This window comes from Cynocephalus volans, chromosome 9, assembly GCF_027409185.1.
Source record: "Cynocephalus volans isolate mCynVol1 chromosome 9, mCynVol1.pri, whole genome shotgun sequence".
Taxonomy (NCBI): domain Eukaryota; kingdom Metazoa; phylum Chordata; class Mammalia; order Dermoptera; family Cynocephalidae; genus Cynocephalus; species Cynocephalus volans.
The window spans coordinates 47,962,099-47,989,739 of NC_084468.1; the positions used below are offsets into that span (position 1 = coordinate 47,962,099).

Consider the following 27,641-nt stretch of genomic DNA (forward strand, 5'->3'; position numbering starts at 1 on the left):
TACCAGTTTTCTGGTGGGTCGGTGTGGGCATTGTGACTGTTGGAACAACTGGATTTGTACAACATCCAGCTTTTTTTCCTTCTTTTAAATCGGGAAGCTGTTTGCTCTCTATTCTTGTTCCCTCTTCACACTTGCTGGGAAAGGATAACAACTTGAGCAACCAACCACCTTGGACTTGGAGATGGAAGCCATGGTATGTTCCACCAGCTGGATCCTTGGATGACTACATGGAGCAGAGCCACCTACTCCTACCTTATTTAAGCCAATGTATTTTGGAAAAACTGATTTCCTGACATTTTTTCATATGCTGACTGCTAAACTGCCCTGTCAACTAGACTCCAAATAAGAGAAATGACATCTGGTCTCAAAAAAGGAAAATGGTAGTGGGAGAAATCTGAATGTAGCAGGCCTCCTTTTTATGTATATTTGGGTCACAAATATATACATACAAAAAAACACTTGCATTTATAAGCTCAATACATTGCAAAAAGGCACAGTCCTAAATAGTTTAAAAAGGTCACTGTGAAGATTTTTAAAAAGGGTGGGAATGGGGAGGACTTTATTATAGCTATATTTAATACCATTTCAATGTATATTGTTATATTTAATATAGTTAATATCTAGTGCGAACAAGGTCAGCTTCATACATTTATCTGTTTTTTCTTCTTTCGCAGATTGTACAAAAGGGAAGGAGGCTTCTTGGTTTTATAGGCCACACTTCTCTTGATGCGCTGTCCTTTGATGTTAACGATATGTGGCAAGAGAGGGGGCCGGACTGTTAGAACTGTTCCTTGAGGGGTATAGCCTCGGAGATGCAGTATGTCCTTGCAGTGAGGTGTTACTGCAACCCAACCTATGCAGGCATGAGATAGAATACAAAACGCTGTTAACAACCATCTGTTTTTTTTTTTTTTTTTTTTAAAAAGATGACCGGTAAGGGGATCTTAACCCTTGACTTGGTGTTGTCAGCACCACGCTCAGCCAGTGAGCTAACCGGCCATCCCTATATGGGATCCGAACCCAGGGCATTGGTGTTATCAGCACCGCACTCTCCCGAGTGAGCCAGGGCCGGCCCAACAACCATCTTAAAAACACCAAACCAGAGCTCAAATTGGAGCGCCAAGAGGCTATTGCTCTTTCACTGTTTTTAAAAAAACATACAGTGCATTTGTGAAAAATACAAGTTTATATTCAGAATAGGTTGCATTTTATTAATAAACTAGTATGTATGCCTTAAAATAATCAGCTTCTATCAGTTAAGGTGCATTTCTATGAATTTATACTCTAAGTCAATAAAGCTACTTTACTTGCTTTTTAAAAAGTGCTTGGTATAAAATTACCTGCAGAGGAAAACTTGATGTCAGCCACTGCTTCAGATGCTCCAAGTCCTTTTAATGTAATGTCTTCAGCAACAAGAGGAGGAAATCCTGCCATTCGTTCTTCTCCACCCACTGGAACCTTCCAATGAAATAAAATGAAGATGTTTGGAAGTTCAAATTAAATTCCCTGTGACTCTAATATTAAGTAACTCGCTGATAAGATAATTCTGCACCAGGATCAAGAACAAAATCCTTTTAAACATTCAACTGTTGAAAAAACCCTAAGTCACTTCTAGGGTCACATGGAAAGCATGGGAGCTCTCTGATGAGACAAAGCATACAAATCTCAGGGCCAAGGGCCAGTATTGGGCATGCACCTGGCAGTAACCTCCTGACAGGAGAATTGTGCTTTATTTACACTGTTTTTATAGCCCTCCATAGGGCTTTACATAGAGTAATGTCGGGCAATTAAGGCTAGGTCCTTCCAAATACCTTAGTTCTTACAGGCATGGCCACAAAGATTAATCTCTGCTGCTTTACAAGTCAAGGTCCGTGGGGCCGGCCCGTGGCTCACTTGGGAGAGTGTGGTGCTGATAACACCAAGGCCATGGGTTTGGATCCCATATAGGGATGGCCGGTTAGCTCACTTGTGAGAGTGTGCTGCTGACAACACCAAGTCAAGGGTTAAGATCCCCTTACCGGTCATCTTTTAAAAAAAAAAAAGTCAAGGGTCCATGTACAATGGATAAGATTTAGCTTCTATGTTAACAGATGTTTCCATGAATTAGAAGTAACTGGACAATAATTTATTTATCTATTCATTAATCTTTCCCGTGTTTAGCAGTAGGGACACAAAGATAGATGTTCAATATGGTCCCTGCCTGCAAGGAGGTCAGAAGGGGTAAATAACTTGTAGACGAAGACCACAATAATACATTGAACTTTCAGAAGGAGAGAACAAATCTATGGTTATTAGAGGTGGGAAAGGGGGATGGAGAGGGGAGTTAGAGAGAAATTGAGTAAGGGGCACAAAGAATAATTACACTGTAATAATGAATATGCTAATAATAATGATTTGATCAGCACATATTGTACACAAATAATGATAGTCAACACTGTACCCCCAAAATATGTATAATCGATTATGCTTCAATAAAAAAAAAACTATAAAAAAACTGAAAAAAGACATGTAGACAAATACAAGATAAGAAATGAGAGTGCTGTTTGTGGAAGGAGGAGTAAAAAATGTGTTTTGGTCAAGGAAAACAAGAGGTAAATGTGAGCAGTATTTTGAGAAATGGGTGGGAAGTTATTCATTTGAAAGATATTCTGGGTCAGCACATATACAGATAAAAACTGGAAAAAGGATGATTTCAGGGAACTGTAGTTAAATTGTCCAGAGTATGTTATGTGTGCACACGCATGTGTGGAGGGATAATTAGTGATTAGGCTGTCAGCTGTTCAGACGTCTCTCAGTAATGCGGAACTATCTAGGAATTATATGCCGAAGATAGAACAGAGGTAAGAATAAAAAAAGAATAATATGACCTGCTTTATAATTTGGAAAGATCTTTCTAGTGTAGGGTTTAGTACTACTGATATTCTGGGATGAATAATTCTTTGTTGTGGGAGGCTGTCCTGTGCATTGTAGGATGTTTAGCAGGATTCCTGGGCTTACTCAGTATATGCCAAGAGCACCCCCAAGTTGTGATAAATAACAAGGTCTCCAGGCATTGCCAAGTCTGTCCTGGGGAGGAAAATCAACCTGGGTTGAGAACCACTGTTCTAGTGGCTCTGGAAGTATATGTGGGGGCAGGGGGTATGGATGAGGGAGCAGAAGGGCAGCAAAAGAGGACTGAGAAACTACTTAAGGATCTCAAAAATAGCCTCAACAAAGCAGATTGCAGCTTGAACTACCAGGTTAGATTCAGAGATAATTAGGAGGTAGAACTGACTTTAATTTGGGAGATGAGGAAGAAAACCAGGAGGCAAGAAAGAGTCCCAGAACAGCCCAGGAAACCGTTTGTGTCACACTGAGAGAACACTGGGATTACTGCTTTGGAAAATATTAGTGATGTCCATTCTGAAAACTACACAGATGCACATGGGTAGAGCTACACAGAATTTATTTTTATGACAGCCATATTACACTAAGGAAGTTTTCTTTCCTGCAAGTCAAAGCTGTATTTCAACTTGTATACTTTTGTTTTTACCTAAAAAGTGAACATATGTAACAAGAGAACTAAAGTGTTTTAGTGCAGAAAAATTGACAGAGCCTATATTGTTGATTGCTTTTATGTGCTCAACCTCCCTGCAAGTTCTACAAGTCTCTAGAGTATTAGATTTGGGGCAGTTATTTCAATGGAATTTTAATTTCAGTCTGACTTCTTAGGAAATCCAGAGAGAAAGAAGCATTTACTTCTCAAGTCAAGCTTGTTTGTTTTTATCTTCTTTGAAGGGAGGGTGTATATTTTGTTTCTTGGCTTATTTTCAGTTACAGGAGCATTAATGCCAATCACTGCTGCTTTGGATGCAGCTGGTATTTTTGCAACCAATGCTTCACCATCATTGTCATGAATACTTACATAGCACTTAGAATGTTGCCCTGACAATTCTCTTCACAACCTCACAAGGTAGGTACAACACAGAGAGGTAAGGGAAACTTGCCTAAAGTCACAGAGCTTTGTAAAGTGGTAGAGTGGAATGGGCATCTGAACCCAGGCAGTCTGGCACCAATAATCTTAACCAATATACAATATACACTGTCCAACAGTGCATCCGGCATGTCTTGTAAAAGAGCTGAAAACAGTCCTCACTTAGGCAACTGGTCTTTGGTGAACTTAATAAGGACAATTTCAGTGGCATGGTAAATGTCAAACAGGGACTGCAGAGAAAGGATGTGAGGAGCATGGGCAAGCTGGACTGTAGAAGGACTGGGCAGGACTCTTGAGTTTTTTTTTTTTAATCGCTTCTTGGCCTTTTGGCTAAGATCCAGGTGGAGTTTTTTTTGTTTGTTTTTTTAAAGATGAGAGCAATTTTATCATATTTATAGGCAAAAGGAAAAAGCTGGTAAAGCAGGAGAGAAGAGGTGGGATAATCTATAAAATAAGTGTCCTGGATTAAGAACCTGGGAGGAAAGCTTTTCTCACTTAGAACAGGGCTTTTCAACCACTACTGACATTTTGGACTAGATCATTCTTTGTTGTGAAGGGCTGTCCCCGTGCATGGCAGGATGTTCAGCACTATCTGTGGCCTCCACCAATTAGATGGTGGTAGCAACCCTAAGCTTTGACAAAATCTGTAACTTCTTTTCACTCAGCACTAACCAATACAACTTTCTACAGTGATATGACTATCTAGCACTTGAAATGTAGCTAGTATGAGGAAACATATTTTAAATCTTATTTAATTTTAACTGATGTATTTAAATTTAGATAGCCATGTGTGCCTAGTAGCTACCAAATTGGACAGTGTTGTTTAGAGAAAACACAAGTCTGTGGCTATTAGGCTTGGTCCAAACCAATATCTTTTTTCACATAGAACCTATTTCGCTTTATAGCCAGAATCCTCAAAGAGAATGAGGTGAGGGGAGAGCTAGCTGATGATATAACAGATGATTCTGTCCAACAAAGGCTTTTGAACAGAGCTATGTCCCATCACAGTGTATATTAACCATAACTGTGCAATCATCAAGTAGTGTTGCCTTACCTGCAGTAATGTATGACCTGCATGTTTTTTATATATAGCATCTGCCTTGTCCAAGGAAGTAATATGCACAGGGAGGAGGTTAGAAGTCATGACTGTAAACCAAGCTGACTGATTTCCCTCAAGAAAGGAAAAAGGTTACTTAACACAATGAAAAACTTGCAAAACTCACACATTACAAGGTACAATTACTGCAAACAAAAGCGAAGAACCAAATAAAGCTCCCTTTATAAGTACTGGTATAGCAACAGTTGTAATCAAACTATATTAATTCCTAAAAAAAAGACAATATGAAAACAGCACATTTTAACAATTCATGCAAAACAATAACTTCTTCTACAGACTTGCTGATAGCATTAAAAAAACTCATGTATTATTAAAAACACAAAGGAAAACACTATCTGCTTTAACTGTCCCTGTGTAATAAAATATCAGGGTTCTGTGGGCTTTAATGAAATATATAAGGATTCTAAGTGTATAGGGCTAAATTTCTAACAAATTATGATCAAACAAAAAACCCAAGAAATGTCCTATAGTAATGGCCTATAAGTTGCATTTAGTATTGTCAGACATATCCATATTTCATTTTCCTTTCTTCTCCTTACTTTGGCAAAATGGGGAACAATTCTACAGACACTCCAAAATCCCCAGAATGATGCTATGTAAACAAATACCAAACATGTTTTAAATGCCCAGCTATAAGGGGCACTCAACATCCCACTGAAGATAGTTTTTCCCAAGATTTTATTATGGAAGCTTTCAAACATTAAAAAAAAAAAAGTATATCGAATCCCTACATAGTCATGACTTAGTTATCAACATTTTGCCAATCTTGTTTGTTCATGTATCTGCTTCCTTAAAGTAAATTCCAATATTTAGTCATTTTTTAATGGTACAGACTTTCCTTACCTGCAAGAAATCTATGCGGCCTATAGCACCCAGGAATAGAACCATTCCTGGCTTAAGCACAAAGGTTCTTGGAACAATTGAATGTGTTGGCAAAACTATATTTACTTCTTTTTCTGTTAGAAGACTTAAAATCTGTGAAACAAATGGCAGATTTTTTTAGATAATTACTTTTATTGAAGATATAATATATTGTAACTATAAGATAAAAAGTGATAAAAATATTTCAGACTTCACAATAAACCAAAGTATGTCAGAGTTTGCTGCACATAAACTATATAAATTCCTTCTGTCTAAATTAACCTCAGTTGACTGGTGGCTCTACTTGTTTCACGACTTAATCGTGAATAATAGCAAAATAACTTTATAGGCATGAGACTTTCCTAGCAAGCAGCATCATTCAAATGTCAAAATTGGTATGAACCTGAAAATACTGCTGATTAAATCCCCGATATAAAATATATGCTCTCCTCCATCAAGGCTTCTGGGGACCAGTAGCTTTTAGCTTAAAGTAAGGGATCATGCAACTTTCTGTCCTAGTATACATACATTAAGTGCAAAATTGTCATCCCATTCTCTGTGCAGGTGAAGAGCTTGAAGAACGTGTTTCTAAATTCTGGTGTTTAATTTCCTTATTTCGCCCAAACATTCAGCAGAAAACAAGAGAATATTGCTTCTAAGAATGAAAAGTTCCCAAACAGACTAGAGAAAACAGAAAAGGAAAGATAGGACGTAGAAGATTCTGGTAAAATTTAAGGAATCAAAATTTGATTAAGAAAAGGAAAAGAATAAAAAAGGAAAAAATGGACAAAAACCTTGTGAACTTGGTTCTTCAGAAGAATAACAAAAAAAAATAAAATAAAAAATATAAGCAATACCTAGAAAGGCTCATAAGAAAATAAATAAGAGGGCTGCAAATAGCTTTCCTTGGCATTTGTGTTTGGAAAAAAACACGTTAAAAGCCACTTGCAGGCAAGCAGGTAGGTAAGCTCAGTTGGTTAGAGGGCAGTGTTGATAAAACTAAAGTCAATGGTTCAGATCTCCATACCAGCCAGCTACCAAAAAAAGAAAAAAAAAAAAAAAAAAAAAAAAAGCCATGTGCAGTTAAGAAAAAAAAAAAAATTTTTTTTTCAACCCTGTTTAAGCAGAGAGCCTAATACGTCTATTTCACAACAGAGTTCCTTGGTTCAGTTTGGGAAACACTGGCTTAAGGCATGAAATAAATATTACTGTAAACTGATATAGAAGCAAACTACTAGTGCCGGGAGACTTTTTATTTCTAAAAACTTAAAGGTATCATTCTGCTGGCTGGAATACTTTATAAATTCTTGCCTTTCTCACTCAACTATTGCACAAGAGGGTATATGACTAAAGTAACTGCTATCTCTGGCCTAACTAAGTCTAAAAAGGAAGAATTAGTTGAAGTTAAAGGGATAGAATATTATTAGGAAGTAGTCCAGTTACTCTGAAGTTGTGGACTGCTAAGGAACAAAAGACTAGGCAGAAGCAATTATTCTAGGACGGCAATAAAAATGAAAAGAAGGGTCTGATTCTGTGTCATAGGACACCAAATAGAATACAATTCTGAGAATGAAATTGTGAGTGATCCTGATGAGACAAAGGAAAGTACCTAAGAAACCAGTGTTGTTTCACAGGGAGATACAAAGAAAATTAGGAGAAATTGGTCAGTAATCAGATTCAAAGGAAGTCATTAATGGATCTGTTGTAAAGCTGTATCCTGGATGCACACTTGAGTCAATCAATGACTTGGATGAAGTTCAAAACTGATAATAAAATCTTGTGAGATTTAATGCTATTTAAAAGAGTAGAATATAGGCTGAGGCTAACAAGGCAAAATCAAAGTTACCTATGAGATCCTGCAATTGGATTAAAAAGATGCATAAGGCCAAGACAGAGAAGTAGAGTTAATTCTATTCTAAATTATGCTCACCTGAGAGCACTTATACATGTAACTCAGTTCTTAGTGTCACACTTTAAGAACAAAAAATTTAGAAAACATTCTGAAAAGAGGCTTGAGTAGAGCAATAGCCTGTCTTTCAGAGAGAAGAGTTATAAGAAATGAATACAAATAATCAGGATTGTGTCAGCACAGACTGCTCAACGGCTGCTGGATGAACTGAGAAAAAAGGTAGGGATAGATGAGGAAAAGATAGAACATTACACTTTAAAATATTTCAAGGTCTGGCAAGGGAACTAGACATTACCTTCCTACCATTATAGCTTTGAGATATAAGGAGTACAAGTTACAGGGAGACTGTTCAGATCAACACAAAGAGCTGGTCAAAGACCAAATGGGTTACCTTGGGAGGTGATGTGACACTGCCTCATCTAAGGGTGAGTCACGCTTTATTCAGTTCAAGCTGGATGAACTCTTGATGGATATGTTATAGAAGGAATTCAAGCATAGAATAGGGAGCTGGACTGCAGTGATATTTATGATTACTTTCAACCTCAAAATCTAGGATTCTGTAAATGTTTCCCTAAGGTAACAACCTCAATGATAATACCAGTAGGTTGTCAGCAGTGAAGTCTACGAAATGGAATAGAGAACTTGGTGACACATAGATTCCTCCCTGGTCCGCTTTATGTATAAATCAGAACAGGGTCTAAAATGGAAGTATACCTTTTTTTCTGTTTTCTGCCAATTAAGATGTGTACAACTGAAAGTACAGCAAACCCTTGAACAACCCTGGTTTAAACTGCACAGGTCCACTTATACAAGGATTTTAAAAAATAAATATATTGGAAAAGAACTTAACTACTTAACTTGCTCAGGGTGCGCAATGCAGGGGTGGGGATACCACCAGCGCTAGAGTTTCAACTGTGAAGTGTGGAGGTGGGGCAGGGGCTCAGTGCCCATAAACATTCCTTCCCCTCAATGTGTCCTTTGAGGGTCAACTGTAAATGTTTCTAAAAGAAACGAAATACATACACAATTTTCTTTTGTAATTCCAGGGGTGTCATAAAACCAGTGGGCATCTTTCACATCTTGTGGAGTCAATTCTGCTTGTTTGGTGGATTTGTTTGCAGCCCCAACAGGTTCGTTTTCCATGTCAAAAGCAAGTGAATCAGCATCAAATTCAAAAACAACTTCAGTCTTCTGTTCTTCTGAATACAAGAATGTTCTTCCAACTCTTCCTAGAACAAGTTATATTGAAGTTATTAGTCACTCCTTTAATGTTTTTGACTCCAGACAGATTATTTTTTTGTTTGTTTTTGTTTTTGCACTGGCCAGTATGGGGAACTGAACCCTTGAACTTGGTGTTACAAGGCTGCACTCTAACCAGCTAAGCTAACCAACCAGCCCTCTAGACAGATAATTTTTATGTTTGCCTCAAACAAGTTGCTAAGACTAACTACAGTGTATGGAAGTGAGACTACCATACCTTTGCTTTTTTCCAAAGGCAGAGGGAGTCAGACTCTTGCAATGATCAAGTGTGAGGCTGGCTTATGTACATTGGCAGGTAGGGGGTAGGGGGTGTGGGGTGGGGGTGGGGAGATGTTGGAAATCAAACTGCTATTAGTAAAGGAAGGCTGAAAGTCACCAAGAAAAGAGGGACAACCTAACATAAAGCTGTTGCATGGAGGCAACAACCTTTATCTGAACTGGTCTGGGTTTACCAACAGTAGCCTTGCTTCTAAGGGCCTTTATGTTCCCAAATGAGGAAGGTAGTCTCTCCCCACAAAAACTGGCTAGCCCCAGGCAGCTGTACTTCAGGTTGCTCAATAAGTAATTTCAGCATAGGGCAGGCCCATGGCTCACTCGGGAGAGTGTGGTGCTGATAACACCAAGGCCACGGGTTCGGATCCCATATAGGCATGGCCGGTTAGCTCGCTGGGTGAGCGTGGTGCTGACACCACCAAGTCAAGGGTTAAGATCCCCTTACCAGTCATCTTTAAAAAAAAAAAGAATTTCAGCATAGAACCAATAAGGGTTTTCCCATAGAGAATGCTTACCTACTACATAACCATGCTTTTTCAAGAGATGAAGTTGATTTTGTTCTTGCTCACTAAGATCTTCTTCAGCTGCAGTTGCATCTTTTTTAAGTCTTTTTTGCCTTTCAAACATTCTGTAAGGAGTTGGGTTGCAAATAGGAAACTTCAGAAGGTTTAATGTAGTACCTGAAATACCAAAGAATACATTTTTAGAAAAGGGAATAAAGGGAGGAAAATGAATATTTCGGAGGATCTACACTGTGTTGGGTACTGTGATTTATCTCAACCTTCATGACAACCCTCTATAATATTATTCCCACCTTACAAATGAGGAAATAGGCTCAGAGATTGGCTCACAGGCTAAACCAGGATTTGAATCCAAAATCTGCAGGTCTAATTTCTTTTCATTTTCGTCACACTACCTACCATCCAATACTAAAGCAATTCTGTGTATAAGTCTATCAAACTGCAAGAGAGAGAACAGTTTACGAAAGTTAAATTGTGGTTTCAGGGAACAAATCAGGCAGTTGGTTTTGTCAACTTAAATACAAAGAGTCACAGAAGACTCACCTGGCAAAGGGGAGATGGTGGCTCTGTCGATGGCCTCTGCGCCCTTGGCGGTGCAGTAATCGGACTCCAGGAGCGTGTTAAAGAGAGTGGACTTGCCGGCGTTGGTGGCGCCCACCAGGTAGACGTCGCCGCGATAACGCCAGGAGCGCTGAAGTGCGGAGATCAACTCTTCGACTCCATAGCCGGTCTTGGCGCTGATCAGCCGCACATCCCTGACCACCAAGCGGGCCTTGGTTGACCGATTCAAATTCTCCTCCCCGTCCCGTGGCCCGTCCCCACCACGGCTCTGTGGCCCTCGGTGGCCAGGGGCCAGTAGTAGCCCGGCGCGGGCACAATCGTCCCACAACCGCCTCTGGAGGCGCTGCCGGTAGTCTGGGGTGTCCTGGGGCAGCAGGTCCACTTTGTTCCCCAGCACGATCAGCTGCTTGGAGCCCACCAGCGCGGGCAAGCTGGGCAGCAGGGCGTCGGGCAGGTCCAGCAGGTCCACCATGTAGAGCACCAAGGCGGGCCCGGGCCGCCTCAGCGCGGCGCTCACCAGCTCCAGGTACTGCTCGCGGCTCACCTGCAGGCGCAGGGCGCGCCGGTGGTGCACCAGCCGCCAGCAGCGCTGGCACACGGTCCGCGCCAGCCCGCCGTCCGCCTGCGTCGCGCTGAGGAACTTCTCGCTGGGCAGGTAGCCGGGCACGCCGGGGTCCTGGCAGTGCAGCTCTGCCCCGCAGCCCGAGCAGTTGACGCCACTGGGCGGCACTGCCGGGTCCGAGTGCCCCACGACCAGGTGCTCCCGGCAGCTGGCCCGTAGCTTCTGCTGTCGCTGCTCCTCTCGCCGCTGCTGCCTCTGTCGCTCCTCCTGCCGCTGCTTCAGCTCCCGCAGTTGCTCTTCGGGGGTCGGTGCGGGCTCCGGCTCCGGGACGTACTCGGGGAACAGAAAATGCTCCTCCTCGTCAGTGCTTCCGCCGTAATCCCCGGTTGCTGTGGAGCCAAGAGAAAGTCCACATCCCAGGCCCGATGGGTGCTGAAAGGAGGAGGCGGCGGCGGCGCATCTCCTCTCCAGCAGCGGTTTCCGGAGGCCATGGCACGCTACCTTAGGAGCGGATCCCCACAGGAAACGGAGCAGCAGCCTACCGCCTAAGCGTGCCAGCGGCATGGGGAACGAGGCCCCGGCAAAAGGGCGGAGCCACGTGCACGCAAGCGCACTGGGGCCCGAAGTCTGCATCAACCCTAGACGAAAGCCCAGGGGTACCTGGGAGCCGTCGTTTGTCTTCCGCTGAACTCCCGCTCCTCCCGCGCCTTCTCCGTGAATTCTCGCGATGAAACCTCCGAGGCCCGAGCGCGCACTTAAGCTGCAGCAGATTACGACGAGTTTGTTTGTTAGAGCGAGGTGTTATAAACATCAAGATCTACGGGTTCGGATCCTCATAGCCGCCAGCCGCCAAAAACAAAAAAGCTGAGGCAAAGACACTAAGGACCTAGACTGAGCTAGATGCGCAGAAGAGGATAGCGAGTGCTTTGGGTTTGTTCACTTTCAGGCCTCTTCAACGCGCCACCGCTGGCACAAGCCGCCCTGAGTAAATCACGTTTTTAAAAGCTTCGTGTTGTTTTGGTCTTTAAAAGTGCAAACAGACAAAAACCACCTCCCCTGGCTGGATCCGACCCTCGGACTGTAGGAGCTGTCCTCTCAGTCGTGGGAGTTGGTGGCCCACAGTTTGCGCGTGCGCACATCTAATGCCGGCCCAACCAGACCCGTAATTTGCGCAGGCGCAGATCTTAATCATTGGCTTCTTTGTGGGCGGTCTTTGGTTTGAGACGCAGAGCATTCTGGGAACACCGGAGTGAGAAATTACGTCTCTCGCTCTCTGTGCGCGAGGGCCGCAACGCGCCTTTCTTTCGTTCAGATTTCAAGAGTTAGGAGGTCGGGAACCGTTTGCCAACATGTACGACGCGGACGAGGGTAGGTGACCATTCAAAACACGCTCCACGGCGACCCATTCAAGCAGGGAATTGTGGGGAGCTGGACTGATTGAGAATTTGCGGCCTCCCCTTTCTGCACGAGAGCCCCCAGTCGTGTTCTCCACGTCCCCAGGCCTGGAACGAAGCTAGGATTGCAAGAGGTGTAGGGTGTAGGGAACGTTGTGTTAATATTCCGGGTCAGGATGACTTTTGTTCTCTCCTGTCTCATTTAAATCTTATATCGCCTTCCCGTATTGAAATAGCAAGCAGAACCATAACACCAATCCCGTTTTGACTTGGTCTAAAACAAAGGGCCCCTCTTTTGGTATTCCTTGAGGCCACAATTAGTCGATTTCTTTAACAGCTCAATTTTTGGTAGTCAGCATTTAGCCAGGCATTGTGGCAGGCCCTGGAAATATACCAGGGACAAAGAATTTTGGGGAAGGGGGGGAATTCCTTTATGCTGTCTTAATTCTAAATGAATAGTGTTAAAAGATGGCCTTTAAACCTCCTCTTTCCACGAGATGACACAGTTCTCAGATGGTACGTAATCTACCGAACAGGGCCAATGTATCTTTTTTCTTCTCACGTGTAGAATTGTAGTGTATTTTCATGTTGCATTTTCATAGATCCCTCTTCCATTTTCCACATATACTATCTTAAACTTCATTTTCTTCTAGCTCCCAATTCTATGGCCACGCCTTACATTTCTTATTCGCTCAGCTACTTCATGGAGAAAATAGAGGCAAGAGCTTAAACTTTTAAAGCTGTTTAAACTTCTCTGTCTCATTCATACCTTGGTCTAGAATTTTTTTTTTTTTTTTTTAGCAGCTGGCAAGTAAGGGGAACTGAACCCTTGATCTTGGTTAGAGTGCAGGCTTGTTACACCAAGTGAGCTAACTGGCCAGCCTTATGTCTAGAAATTTATTAGCATTATTAATTATATATTTTTCTTTCTAACCCCTATCTCATTGGAAGAAAAAAAAAAGGTTTTTTTAGCTTAATTTTTTGAGCAGGTCATATTTTCTCATAGCTCACAAGCTAGAAAATATAAGAATGTTAGAGTCCACCATCTGTCCAGTTTGAGTCCCCTCCACAGTAGTAACTTATTGTTCTTAGATTATCACTCCAGGGTTTCTTTATGCATATTTAAGCAAATGTATATGGGATTCTGTTTTTTCCGCCTTTTACAGATGAAAAGTAACATTCGCACATTTCTGCACTTTCAGTTTTTCCTTAGCCTGTCTGAGATTTTCATATCAGAACATAGAGAGCGACCTCATTTATTTCCCTACAGCATCTTAGTTTGTATGGATATATCGTAACTTTAGTAGTCTCTTGTTGATGGATATTTGAGTTATTTCCAGTCTTTTTCTGGTTCAAACAGTGCTGCGATGAATAATCTTGTATGTGTCATTTTCCCCAAGTGTGTCTGTAGGATACATTCCTAGATAGAGAGTTGTCAGGTCAAATGGTATACATGTTTAACATTTTGCTAGGTGGTGTCAAGTGACCACCATAGTAGTGATTGTATTAATTTACATTATCATTAGCAATATGTAATAATCCCATGGAAAAATGAGTTAGTTTATTAAAGCTGCTCCAGCAGTGATTGAGTACATTCCATTTCTGCCTGTGTCCTCTGAAATCTCTATTAGTTTTCAGCCACTCCTTTTCAGCTAGTTTCTTTCTGTGTGAAAATGTCAGATCTCTCTTGTTTGCAAGAAAACAAGTTAAATGCTCTTTTAAAAATTTTTTTTTTTTTAAGACCGGTAAGGGGATCTTAATCCTTGACTTGGTGTTGTCAGCACCATGCTCACCCAAGTGAGCTAACCGGCTATCCCTATATAGGGATCTGAACCCGTGGCCTTGGTGTTACTAGCACCACATTCTCCTAAGTGAGCCGCAGGCCGGCTCCCCAGAAAAGTTTTTTTTTAATTAGTTTATTTTTTTTTCTTGGTGGCTGGCCAGTGTGGGGATCGGAACCCTTGACGTTGGTGTTATAAATGTGCTGTAACCAACTGAGCTAACTGGACAGCCGTCTTTTCATTGTTTCCCTTTCCCCCCCCCCCAATATTTTACCTTTCTCCTTCCATTCACAAACTTCTAAAAAGAATAGGTTGTGCTTGTTTACAATTCACATGTTTTAGGTCCTCCACAACCCATTGCAATGTGATTCTGCTCATGCTACTACATTAAAACAACTCTTACCAAGATTATCAATGAGTTCTCAATTGATAACTCAGATGGACTTTTTTAAAAGCTTTTCCAGACCCTGTGGTATTTAACATTGTTGATGACTTCCTCCTGGAAACTCACCTATCTCTTCTGCCACATCACTTTCACTTGATTCTACTCACCAATCTGGCGTTCTCTCTCATTTTCTTCTACTATTCACTTTCTCCCTGGGTGATCTCATTCATTCCCCATGATGTAGTTACCATCTATGTGTGGATCATTTCTGAATAGGTATTTTCTGTTTAGATGTCCTGTAAATCTAATTGACACTAGACAACTGAGATGTCTTCCAGACTCCTTAAACTGGTCACTATTTTCTTTAATGCATCCCCCTTCCAAAGCCATTGCCTCCTGTATTTTCCCTCTCAGTGAATGGTATCACTCTCCTTTGTTATGGAAGCCAGAAGCCCAGGCATAATTTTTGACTCCTCTCTTTTGTGCCTATTATCTAATTAGTCATCAAGCCCTGATGTTTCTGTTTCCTAAATATGTCAAATCTGGTCACTTTTCTCTACTCCTCTGCCACAGTTCTAGTTCAAGCCCCACCATCTCTTGCCTAGATTACTCGAAACTGGTTTGTGTACTTCTAGTTTTGCCTCTCCAATCTAGTCTCCACACTGGCTAATAGTGATCTTTCAGAAATGAAAACCTGATTTAGCTAAAATCTTAGAATGGTTTCTCAAAGCTCTTTTGACAGATGAGTTGAGGGTTAAAAAAAAAAAAAGCTCTTTTGATAAAGACCAACTCTTCTTTCCCCACACCCTCTGCTTCAGGTACATTGGCCTTCTTTCATTCTTTCATCATGGAGACTTTTTCACAAGTTGCTTTTTCTTTTTGAGATACTTCTTTCTCCACTCCTCCCACCCTCATCCTGTGTTTTGCCTGCTTTACTCCTGTTTATAACAAGAGGTCTCTGCTCAGCTCAGCTTTTGGGAGGTCTCCCCTGACCTCAGGTTCTGGTTAGGAATGTTTATATCACTTTGTTCTTCCTCTTAATTGACTTCATCTTATCCATATTTCCACAATAGGTGATAATCTCCTTAAGGATGCAGCCATCTTTATCTTGTTGGCAGTGGTGCCTCCAGTGCCTGGGACATGGCAAACACATTTAATAAATATTTGATGAATGGATAGATAAATGTCTCCTTCATGGTTTCACTTTCCTTCACATGACTTTTAAACAGAGGTGTTCTCTAATATCCTGCCTTCAGTCTTCTTCTTTCTCTATGTAAACTCTTATTTTCCCACCCATTTGTTAATGATTCCAACTGTTTGTCTAATTTAGACATCTTATTTGAGCTTCATATTCATATCCAGTTGCCTAGTGGAAGTATTTGAAGGGATATGTGATTTACAGATATATGTGAAGCTGACTTCATCATTTCCTTTCCTTTTTCCACTTTCTTAATTGCTTCTCCTGTATGACAGTGATATTAACCTCTAATCTCTGATCAAAGTTGGAAATTTGTGAGCTATTTTAGATACCTTTGTCTTTCCCCTCTTTCCAAGGGAAGGAATTAGTACTTCCATTCCATTCAAGAAGGATTTATGAAAAAATTTATTTTGGGTATCAAATTTTGAATCCAAAACTCTTAAGTTTTATAGACTATATGTATAGATCAGAGTAAAAAAATGAAAATATAGCACAATTATTCTTTCATATAAGAAGATGGAACTAATATAAAAGGACTAATCCACTGATTTTTTGAGTGTCTATTCAAATTACTGTCACTGTAGAACTATGCCAAAATGTAGCTGCTTAAAAAATTACTATTTATTTTATTTTCTGTGGCTGGCAGGTAATGGGGATCTGAACCTGTGACCTTGGGGTTATAAGGCTGTGCTCTAACCGATTGAAAAAATTATTGTGTTTACGGATTCTTTGGGTCAGGAATTTGGACAGGGCATATAGTAGGCATGACTTGTCTCTGCTCCACCATGTCTGGTTCAGCTGGGAGGACACAAAGCCTGGGTGTTGACTTGACATCTGAGGGCTGGGTGATCTGGAGTGTTTACTCACATGTCTGGCACCTAGACTAGGAGGACTCAAGGACTAGGATTGCTGTCTATAGCATCTCTGAGTGGCCTTTCCTTATGGTTTGGATTTCCTCACAGTATAGCAGCCTCAGAGTAGAAGACTTAAATGGCAGCTCAGGGCTTCACAAGGGAGTGTTTCAGCAAACAAGGCAGAAACTTGCACTGCCTTTTCTGACCTAGCATCTGAATTCACAGCATCACTTCAATTGCATTCTCATTATTATGGGAGTGTTGAAAATCCACCTAGATTTAAGAGGATGCGTAGACCACTATATCTTGATGGTAGGGGTGTCAAGATCACATTAAAGAAAAGCATGTGGGATGGGAGGTATGGTAGTGGCCATCTTTGAAAAATATTATCTGTCATACCTGTACATGTATGAAATGATGCTGTAATAGACCACCCTACCTTAGCGTATTGCCTAGCTATCAGAACCCTTTTCTGGTTCTACCTCCTTATCCTGATATCTGACTCTAGTCTCTGAGGACCTTATTGATTAGAGAACTGTGAGCTTGCTTATCTGGTTATCATTATGGTTAGCTATAAATGAGGATTACATGGACTTCCTGGAGAAGATGGAAAACTTAAAAAAATCAGACAACTTACATTGAACCTTTGTAATAAAACCTCTTTGTATATTGGAAGAATACCTATATGATGCAGACATATTATTTCATTAATGTAATTGAGTGAAATTTTAGAAAAGTGGGGTAAAAGTATTGCTTTTTATTTAGCAAAGAGTAAATATGTTTCTGTTACTTCAAGTTGTAGGAGCATGATGTTAACTAGTGGCATCTTTTTTTTTTTTTTTTTTTTTTTTTTTGTGGCTAGGCTGGCAGGATTTGTGGATCAGAACCCTTGACCTTGGTGTTACTAGGAGTATCTTACTGCAAATGAATATGATATTTTGTTTTTACAGATATGCAATATGATGAGGATGATGATGAAATCACCCCGGATTTGTGGCAAGAAGCATGCTGGATTGTAATCAGGTAACTTTAGAACAAAGTGAATAAGCTTTAAAAGGTACATATAAGGGGATTTCCTGCTATTCTTTTCTTGATAAGTAGGTGTTCTGAATGAATGTGCTACATGAGAGTCTGTTTATTATTTTATTTATATGTTTAACTTTAATTAAAAATTTTTTATTTTTTATTATTTTTAAAAATTAATTTATTTTTTACTGGATCATACTTGATTGTACATATCTGTGGGGTTCACTTTAGTTTTTAAGTATTTCAAACTAGCAGAAAAGTTACACTAGGAATTCATTTATGCACTTCGGCCAGATTTCCTAAATGTTAACCTTATATACTATGTTTTCTTTGTCTTTTTCTTTCTCTCTCTCTACAAATTTTTTTCCCTGAAACTTTGAGAGTTAAGTTTCACACATAAGGGCCGGCCCATGGCTCACTCGGGAGAGTGCGGTGCTGATAACACCAAGGCCACAGATTCGGATCCTAGAAAAAAAAAAAAAAGTTTCACACATAAGGACATTCTTTTACATAACCACAATACAGTGATAAAATTAATATTAATACAGTGATCTTATTTAATCTACAGACCTTACCCAAATTCTGGCAGTGTCCCATTAATGTTTATAGCAAAATAAAAATTTTTTCTGATCTGAGATCCATTCTAGGCTCACACGTTGCCTTTAGTTTCTATGGCTTATTCTTCTCTCCTTTAATCTGGAACAGTTCCTCAGTTTTTCTTTTTTTGACTTGACATTTTTTAAGAAGACAGGCCAATTACTTTTTAGAATGCCCTTCAGTTTGGGTTTGTCTGAGGTTTACTTGTAATTAGGTGATTACTTTTGGCAGCAGTGATGTTGTATTAGCGCACTGTGTCAGGAGGCAGGTTAGTTCCATTACTGGTGATGTTAATTTGATTCCTTGGTTTTCTCATTACTCTAAATGGATAAAGTTACAGTAGGTTGTATTTCAATCCAAATTCCTATCCAATTCTGAGTGTGACTAAAATGTAACAAAACTCAGTAAGAAGGTTTATATAGGTAAGAAAAGTAACATATAAGTGATAAAGTAGCATACTGCTATGTTAGGATGTTGAATGTTGCAGTAGGATGGTAAACTCTTCTCTCTGATCACCAAATTTACAGTTACTTTTTATATAGTAACATGATGATGAATGCCTCTCTGAGCCTCATTGGCTCCAAGATGGGTAGACATTCTCTTCCTTTTCAAAGAACATATGCTTCTGTTATTTCGCCATTGTTTTGTTAAAAATGTATTGAGTTTTTGGGATGTAAATATATATTTCTCCTATTAAATATGGGCTGTAAAACTTTGTATTGAGACATTTGTATCTTATTTAATGTTTGAGTATTAAACTCCAAGAGGCATTTTATTAGGAAATAGTAACTGGGTAGGTGTTCTGTAGAGGTGCCTATATTATACATTCTCCAGGTAGAAAAAAATATTTTGATCGTAGACAAAAAAGAGTTGATTTCAACATGTGTCATAGATTGCTCAAGGACAGAGTGCTTTTCTGTGAAAAGTCACAGCATTTATCATTTGTTACAAAATAAATTATTTGATTTTTAAATTTTAATTGACTATAGGTGCTTTAGCTATTGTAAGATGAAAAAAATTTTTTTTCACTTTTTAACATCAAGTGTTCTTTACCTAGAATATGAATGTGTTGTTACTTAATAAGTAACTTCACATAAGATGACCTCTGGTAAAATAAGCATAATAGTAGATACCATAAATATGAAATGATTGTATCATTTAGGTGTTTAAAGGATAGCATTCTAATATAGCACAGTTCTAATGATTTGGGGAAAGTAGCTATGGTTCAGCTTGTTGGGGTAATCAGATTTGTCTACAGTTTTGTAAAGATTTGTCATCTTAAAATGTTCATAAAAACCATTGCTATTTATATTACAGGTGGTGCCTTCCATGCGTTTCTTACATGTCAATTGCTAACCCAAATGGTTGTGAGAAATTTCTTTCCTTTTACTCCACAGTCTCTACTGAAAGAAATTGCCCCAACCACTGTTTTAGTCTGTACCTTACACAAAGATGGTTATGTGCTGTATTCTCTATCGTAGGACCTAACTTCCCATATTGGTGGCCATAGTTCATTGGATCAGGGTGAGATCTTGACCCAAAGTCAGCCAATTCCTAGGCCTGCTAGTGACCTGTGAGGTGACCTGATGATGCCAAAATGGGAGGCTGGTGATTAGTTGGGCTGTGCATTTTGTCCCAGAAAATTGATGTGAGAGTCAGTAGTTACTAGGGAGGGGGAGTAGAAGCTAAGAAAGTCTCACAGATATAAGATGGCAGGGGTCACAAGGTGGAGATGTAGTGGTGAGGCAGTTCCTACTTCTGAGGGATGATGAGACAGTTCAGTCCTTATGGTTGTGCTAGATCTCAGAGCTCTTCCAGCCTCTGTGATGCCCAGCTATGCAGCTGTTCCTGGGTGACAGTGGGGAGTGATCTTTTGAGATTCCTCTTGCACTTATATATCTACTTGGGTCTTTTTAAAAATTAATTTTATTAATTTTATTTTTTTATTTTTTAAAGGATTATAGTATCTTTATTTTTTTTATTGAATCATAATTGATTATACATAATTTTGGAATTCAGTGTTGACATACGTTGATCAAATCAATATTACTAGTATGCATATTGTTACAAATTGAACTTATTCTTTATGCCCCTTGTCCAATCTCCCCCATCCCCTCCTCCCTCCCTCCTCCCACCACTGATAACCCTAGACTTCTTCTCTCCCTCTGAAAGAGTAATGGTTACTCTTGTTGATTTGTTGCTTAGATGATCTGTCCGATCCTGAGAGGTGTGTTCAGGTGCCCCGATATTATCACAGAGCAGATGCTTCTTTTGTCACTCTGGAATGGGCTATGTGGAGAGAGACACCCTCTTCTTTTCTTTAGTCTCTGCTGGTGATTCTCCTTGTGTCAATGCACTCCAGTGGCTGGCGGACCTTCTGCGTGGTGGTTATGGCGTCTAGCCACTTACGTTGCAGCCTTGGTTACTGTGGTGGGCCACCCACATGAATGTGATGTTTTTGGCATGCTCCTTGGTGCTGGTGGTATGCCTGGTTGGGGGTGGGGGTTCTGGTCCCTGGCTTGATGCCCCAGGCACCCAGGTGGGGCCCCAAGGCACTGGTGCTGTGCCTGGGTGTGGGCAGGGGGTTCCGGTCCTGGGTTCCTTGCTCCAGGCCCCTGGGTAGGGCCCTGAGGCATTGGCACTGTACCTGGGTGTGGGCAGGGGGTTCTGGTTCCCGGTTCCTTGCCCTGGGCACTGTGCCTGGGTGTGAGAGTGGGGTCTGGTCCCTGGCTTCAAGCCTCTGGTTCCCAGGCTGGCCCCAAGGTGCTGGTGATGTGCGTGGTTGTGGGCAGGGGTCTGGTCCCTGGCTCCATGCCTCAGGTCCCCTGCCCAGCTCCAAGGTGCTGGTAGTGTGCCTGGGCCGGAACTAATTTTTTGTCCTTTGCTTACTTCTAAAATGGAGGAACTTCCTGTGGGAACCAGTATGTGAGCTGTGTGGTTAAGCTAAATTGCTGCTTTGCTGCTGTTTCTCTAGGGAAGGCTTTTTGTGCTGCTCAGGGCTTAGTGACCTTATAGGTACTTCCAGCTCTCCAGAGACCTGGCGCACCTGGGTCGTCTAGTGACTCTGATCTGGGCCTGAGTTTTTTCATCAGACTGCACCCCATGCAATACTGCATTCCTGACCAGTCTCCTCTGAGTGCTCCTGTGCTGATTAGGGGGCAGATCGGCTGTCCTTGCTGTGTCCCAGTGTTCTTCTGGTGGGCCCCTCTCTCCCAACACCCGTGCTCCAAACACTTCCCATGGAACAGGCCCTGTGCCAGTCCCTTGTGATGACTCACCGGCCTCTGAATGGCTCCCCTTTTTCAGCTGTTCTGGCTCCTCGCTCTTGCATGGGTCCACGGGAACCCTATTAGTGGTCTTGCTGTGCTGGAGGCCACCAAGGCTCTCTTCTCCCCTGCCACCTCCAAGCAGCTCCATTCGAAGGGCACAGCTGTAGCTTCTGCTGGCTCCTGCGCCATGTGCTCAGCAGCTCCAGCCTAAAGTGACCGTGGCCCGAAACGTTCTGGGCAGTTTTTTCTTTCTCTCATCATGGTTTCTCCTGCCTTCATGAACTCCTCCTCTTCCCCTGAGCTTCAGCAGCCCCAGCTTGGCTGTTGTTACATTTTTATAGTTGTAAATTGGTTGATATGTGGGAGAGAGTGATGCTGGAGACCATCTATTCCACCGTCTTGACTGGAACTCTCTACTTGTGTCTTTTATTATGTATCTTCTTCCCCATCCGTCACCTGAAAAGTATCTGTTTCTTGTAAATGATAATGTCCACTCTTTTAGACTGTCCCTGCTTTAGATCTTCATCATGTGATTTCTGTGTCTACACTGCTAGCTCTGTTCTCTCACTCATGCTTCTTTTTTTATCACTAGTCATTTGCTGAGTATTTTCACTTAAATGATTTACTCTCATTTCACTCTTAACATATTGAAAGTAGGACTAATGATATTTAACCTAAAATTGACATTCTCATAGGTTTTCCATTTTAGTCGTTGATATCACCATCCTCCCTCTTATTCAAATTAAAGTTTTTAATTTTATCTTTGACTACTCATTTTCTTTAGTTTTCTCTCCTGACATTTTTTTCTTTTTCTTTTCTTTTTTTTCTTTTTTTTTTTTTTAAAAGATGACCGGTAAGGGATCTTAACCACGCTCTCCCAAGTGAGCGAACTGGCCATCCCTATATAGGATCCGAACCCAGTGCCTTGGTGTTCTCAGCACCACACTCTCCCAAGTGAGCCACGGGCCGGCCTGTCTCCTGACATTTTTTTCAAGAAATGTTTCAAAGAGGTTGAATGAGCCTGGCCAGTTAGCTCAGTTGTTAAGAGTGTGGTTTTGTTAACACCACGGTCAAGGGTTTGGATCCCCATACTGGCCAGCTGGAAAAAAAAAAAAAAATGGAAAAGAGGTTGAATGAAATTTGTCAGGTTTCCTTATAGTTCTTATGTGTGCTTTAATTAGCTTACCCATAAGTGTAAGTTTCTTTTCCCCAAACTTAACAATAAGTTCTGCAAAGAAAATATTTCTGGCCTCACTCCTATTTTAGAAATACCTCATAGTATCTTGTACAGTGATTGGCATATTGCAGTTGGTAGTTAATGAGTATTTGTTGAATTAAATTATAATGACAGTGGGGAAATATGCTAGAAAACATCACTGAATTGCAACTGATTATGAACTGAAATATTTTCCCAGTTCCTATTTTGACGAGAAGGGCTTGGTGAGACAACAGCTGGATTCTTTTGATGAGTTTATTCAGATGTCTGTTCAAAGAATTGTGGAAGATGCTCCACCTATAGACCTACAAGCTGAAGCTCAGCATGCTAGTGGAGAAGTTGAAGAACCGGTAAGATGGTTATTCTAATAAAGTTACATATGTAAGAGAAGAGTAGTGGTTTGAAATTTCAGCCCTTCTCTTACCTGGCCTAAAGGTTAAAAAAAGTCAGTAGGAGCTTTTAGCAGTGTACTTAGAGCATCTTCAATCAGCTCTTAATTTAGTCTTACTAATGGGAGATGCATTTTTGCAAGTAATCCAAAACCTTAATCCTTATTCAGATAGTATTAGTTGGGAAGTGGGAACTCAAATATGAGCAACTAAGAAAAACAAGCCCGACACGATCATATTGCTTTAGATAACCCCACTTTTTAATTTCACTGTGTAAGAATCATAAAAGAAAAAGTGTTTGAAGGACTTTTTCCCCTTGATTTTTATTTATTGCATGAAATACATTATTATAACAGTATCAGATAAAAAAGGAAAATCACCAAAATATATCAGCTATTTTTATTTTTTTCAGTTTCTTATAGTTTTTGTTGACACATATGCATGATTTTTAGCATTGTTAAAATCATAGCAAGTGTATAATGTTAGAATTTATTTTTATATGAATGATCGTAAAGAAGTAAATAGTCCAAAACAATGACTGTCCCCAGTTTTAGAGAAGTAGAGAGGCAGCAGTGGGAACATATTGGGCTTTGAGAGACAGGGGAAACTGAGAAACAAAGTGAGATAGGGAGAGCTCCAGAAATCGAGTTAGAGGGGGAGGTAATTATTTCTAGCCAGTTCAGTTTGTCTTCTCCAACTTGTCTTTTAAGGGCTGGTCTGTTATTCTCATTCTAGTTGGAGATGCTGCACAGGATCTTGCTGTTAAGAACAAAAGTAATTGGCTCTTCTGAGACTGTGCTGGAAAAAGGAACATAAAATACCTTTTTTTATCCTTGGGTCATTTTCTCTTCATGGTCTTTGCATAACAAGAGAGATAACAATATAGTAGCATATTCAAAGTGCCAGTACTATAAATACTACAGGAGGAAGAGATCTCTAAATTGTGATTATCAGAGATTAGTGTAAAAGTTGGGAAGGATATAAACTGTCCATGAAGGGCAGGTAGGACTTCTCTTAGAAAAGATGGTTAAGCATTTCAGTGAGAAAATATTTGGTGTATTTATCTTGGGTATGGAATGGGGACCACAATAATCAGTATACGATTTTTGGTTTATCTGTTTTTGATAGGTATTAGTGGAAGATAAGATGGAACCAGATTGTCAGAGGTTTTGGATGTCATGAGGAATTGTTGAAAGATTGTCAAAGAATATGCATAAAGCATCATTTTAGAAAGGTTACTTTGGAAGTCACGTTTAGTTGGAATAGAAAGAAGCTGGAGGCAGATGAAAATCTTGGAATAGCCTAGGTTTAAGACAATAATGGCCTAGACTAGGGTGATGGTAGAATAAGGAGTAGAGGGTCAGCTTCCCTTTGGTTCATTATCACCATTCTCTTTACCCTTTACCTACTCCAGCTTGGGAGACTTGGATATCAGTAATTTACTCTGGTTAGTCCCATCTCTCAGATTTGATTTAGAGAGAAATTCAGTATCCTTTTATCTCTGATAAGTTGTTCTTATGGATCTTGTTTTATTAAGCAGCAGATAGATGTTTAATTGAAAACTTTTTTTTTTGCTGTGGGCTGAACTATAGACAACCAGGGTTAGAAGTTCTGCATCTTTTATATAGAATGATTAGGATTTTTTTGTATATTTAATTGAAGAATTAGGATTTTTTTTTATAATGTTCTATTGATTAGGTTAGAACACAGTTCTAATTGTCCAAATTTCTTATTTTTTCTTTGTTTTCTGGTCACTTTGTACTTTTGCCCCTAACCAAAGAGAGGGCATGTGAAGCTATATGGATCATTAATACAAATTCATTTTAACTGTTTGATATAAACAAGTGTGTAGTCTTTATTTACTTGTGGTATATCCAGACTCTTTTTATCTTCTGCCTTAAAGTGATTAGGTATAAAACTTAACAAGTATGCAGTGTGCATGTTGACTTTGGAGAGTCCCTATATCAATAAAATGGATTAATTTTGCCAGTTCGTAGGACTTTTTCTACTTAAATGTTAATGTCAATTAAAGTGGAATCATTAAAACTTTATGGGAAAAATTATTTGCCCTTCATGTTTTTTGTTTAATTTCAGCCAAGATATTTGCTGAAGTTTGAACAAATTTACCTCTCCAAGCCTACCCATTGGGAGAGAGATGGTGCTCCTTCGCCAATGATGCCAAATGAAGCCAGATTAAGAAATCTCACGTAAGAAGTTTTTTCCTGAAAGCAGCTGATGTTGGAAATAAAATCCAGAAAATGTAATTTCAACCAGTTGAGGATTTATGTTTTAGCAATACCCTACTATTGCTTAACTGTGATCTACTTTTATTTTCAAAGGTATTCTGCTCCACTTTATGTTGATATAACAAAAACAGTCATTAAAGAAGGTGAAGAACAACTTCAGACTCAGCATCAGAAAACTTTTATAGGAAAAATTCCAATTATGTTGCGTTCAACTTATTGCCTATTAAATGGCTTGACAGATCGTGATCTTTGTGAATTGAATGAATGCCCCTTGGATCCTGGTGGCTATTTTATTATTAATGGGTCAGAAAAGGTATAGTAACATTATTTTTAAAAATTAAAAAATGTTAGTTAAAATTTAAATTATTAAAATTGAAATTAAAAATACAGGATAACATCATAAAGGATAACCTGGCAGTGGCGTTGAATTATTTAGGGTGTGATAGCTAAACTTATATAAACCAAAGCTTTATTTAGCTGTATATAGTATGCATTGGAAATTTGGTCAGTTGTTGGAGCTTATATGTTTCTATGAAGGATTTATGCAAAATGGAGTTTGTAAAATCAAGAACTAATGTTTCAATTAACATATGATCAGATTAAATTAAGATGCAATGACTTTATTTCAATGAACTTTTGGGTTTTATGGGTATAACTTTTTTATTGTCCTTATAGGTTCTGATCGCACAAGAGAAAATGGCAACAAACACAGTCTACGTGTTTGCCAAAAAGGATTCTAAATATGCTTACACAGGAGAATGTAGATCATGTCTGGAGAATTCTTCCCGACCCACCAGTACTATATGGGTTAGCATGCTGGCAAGAGGAGGACAGGTATGGACTGACATAGTATTTGTTTGGGCTTATTCCTTTTTGCTTTGTTTGTTTTATAGTTTACCAGACTGCATTCTGAGTCAAAAGAAACTTTTCTGTAGTATATTATTAGTGTTATATATTAGGCATTGTATTATTTACCTATTGCTGTGTAACAAATTACTCCAACAGTGGCATTTATCATCTCACAGTTTCTATGAGTCAGGAATCTGGGTGCAGTTTAGCTGAGTCCTCTGGCCAAACATCTCTTAAGGCTGCAGTCATTGCAAGGCTCATTCACATGGTTGTTGGCAGGATTTAGTTCTGCATTGGCTGTTGAACTGAGAGTCTCAGGTCTTTGCTGGCTGCTGGCTGGAGGCATCTCTCAGTTCCTTACCCTGTGGGCCTCTCCGTATAGCAGCTGACAGCATGGTAGCTTGCTTCTTTAGAGAGAGTAAGCAAAAAGAGCCGTAGAAAGAGAGAGTACAAGCAAGATGGAAATCATTCTTTTATAACTAAATCATGAAAGTGACATCCTATTATTTTTGTCATATTCTTTTTGTTAGATGCAAGTCAGTACATCCAGCTCACCCTCAAGAGGGAATTACACAGGACAATAATAGTAGGAGGCAGGGATCATTGGATATCATCTTAGAAGCTGCATAGTTTAGGGAAAGTTAAAATTACATGTTGCTTATAATAATGGGCTCTAGTAGTTAGCATTTCTTGAATAGAATATATGCTATGTGCTAATTATGTTACACTGTTTGCTTGATTTAATCTTTACAACTGTCTTGTAAAATAGTTGCAATTATCTGTTTCATTTCATGTATTTTTTTATTAATTTTTTTGATGGACATTTAGATTTCCAATCTAGTGCTCTTACAAACAATTCTGTAGAGTCTAACGTCACTTTTATAAACCTTATAAAGATGAAGAACTTGAAGATTAGAGAATTTTAACTTTCCCTAAAGTTAAATATAGATGTAAATAGGTATTTTAGAGAACTACACTTGACCTTTGAAGAACATGGGTTTGAACTGTGTAGGTCCACTTACACAGGGATTTTTTCAGTAAATTCTGTACAGTACTATAAATGTATTTTCTCTTCCTTATAATTTTCTTAACATTTTTTCTCTAGCTTACTGTATTTTAAGAATATAGTAAATAATACATATAATGTACAAAATATGTGTTAATTGACTGTTTTATGTTGTTGGTAAGGCTTTTGGTCAACAGCAGGCTATTAATAGTTAATTTTTTGTGTAATCAAAGTTATACATGGATATTCAACTGCGTGGGGAGGATTGGTTCCCCTAACTACCAAGTTGTTCAAGGGTCAACTTCAACTGTACAATGGTTTTTTGCTTGTAAATGGGACTGAATGTTTCTTGGTAATTGGTATTTGCTTTTGTTTTTCATAATATTTTATTTGA

At 39.7% G+C, this 27,641-nt stretch overlaps 2 protein-coding genes across 4 annotated transcripts in view; one reads left to right on the forward strand and one right to left on the reverse strand.

Annotated features, from left to right (window-relative positions):
• Positions 1 to 318: 318 nt before the first annotated feature.
• On the reverse strand, positions 319 to 12,135 carry NOA1 (nitric oxide associated 1). Of its 3 annotated transcripts, none has more exons than XM_063108016.1 (7): positions 10,458 to 12,135; positions 9,909 to 10,073; positions 8,884 to 9,089; positions 5,934 to 6,065; positions 5,028 to 5,135; positions 1,341 to 1,458; positions 319 to 853 (listed from the first exon to the last, which is right to left on the reverse strand). In XM_063108016.1, exons 1-7 carry the CDS (start codon positions 11,668 to 11,670, stop codon positions 642 to 644), a joined length of 2,154 nt encoding a protein of 717 aa, XP_062964086.1. In that variant the 5' UTR covers positions 11,671 to 12,135; the 3' UTR covers positions 319 to 641. The 3 variants fall into 3 exon arrangements, with proteins under 3 accessions (XP_062964086.1, XP_062964087.1, XP_062964085.1); XM_063108015.1 differs by having other exon boundaries at positions 320 to 853; positions 5,028 to 5,144; XM_063108017.1 differs by lacking the exons at positions 5,028 to 5,135; positions 5,934 to 6,065.
• A 146-nt stretch (positions 12,136 to 12,281) lies between these two features.
• The window catches only part of POLR2B (RNA polymerase II subunit B), a 47,231-nt gene continuing 31,871 nt past the window's right edge, over positions 12,282 to 27,641 (forward strand). Inside the window, exons 1-6 of the mRNA XM_063107212.1 lie at positions 12,282 to 12,405; positions 17,600 to 17,672; positions 22,957 to 23,107; positions 25,241 to 25,353; positions 25,486 to 25,705; positions 26,068 to 26,226. Of these exons, the coding sequence (XP_062963282.1) occupies positions 12,387 to 12,405; positions 17,600 to 17,672; positions 22,957 to 23,107; positions 25,241 to 25,353; positions 25,486 to 25,705; positions 26,068 to 26,226 (735 nt within the window). The 5' untranslated portion in view covers positions 12,282 to 12,386. The remainder of the gene's footprint in view (positions 12,406 to 17,599; positions 17,673 to 22,956; positions 23,108 to 25,240; positions 25,354 to 25,485; positions 25,706 to 26,067; positions 26,227 to 27,641) is intronic.

Coding starts and splice junctions, on each gene's coding strand:
- NOA1 (XM_063108015.1), bottom strand. CDS start 11,670: ATGCAGACTTCGGGCCCCAGTGCGCTTGCGTGCACGTGGCTCCGCCCT. Junction 10,074..10,457: donor CACCATCTCCCCTTTGCCAG/GTGAGTCTTCTG, acceptor TTGGTATTTCAG/GTACTACATTAAACCTTCTG. Junction 1,459..5,027: donor CAGGTCATACATTACTGCAG/GTAAGGCAACAC, acceptor TTTCATTGGAAG/GTTCCAGTGGGTGGAGAAGA.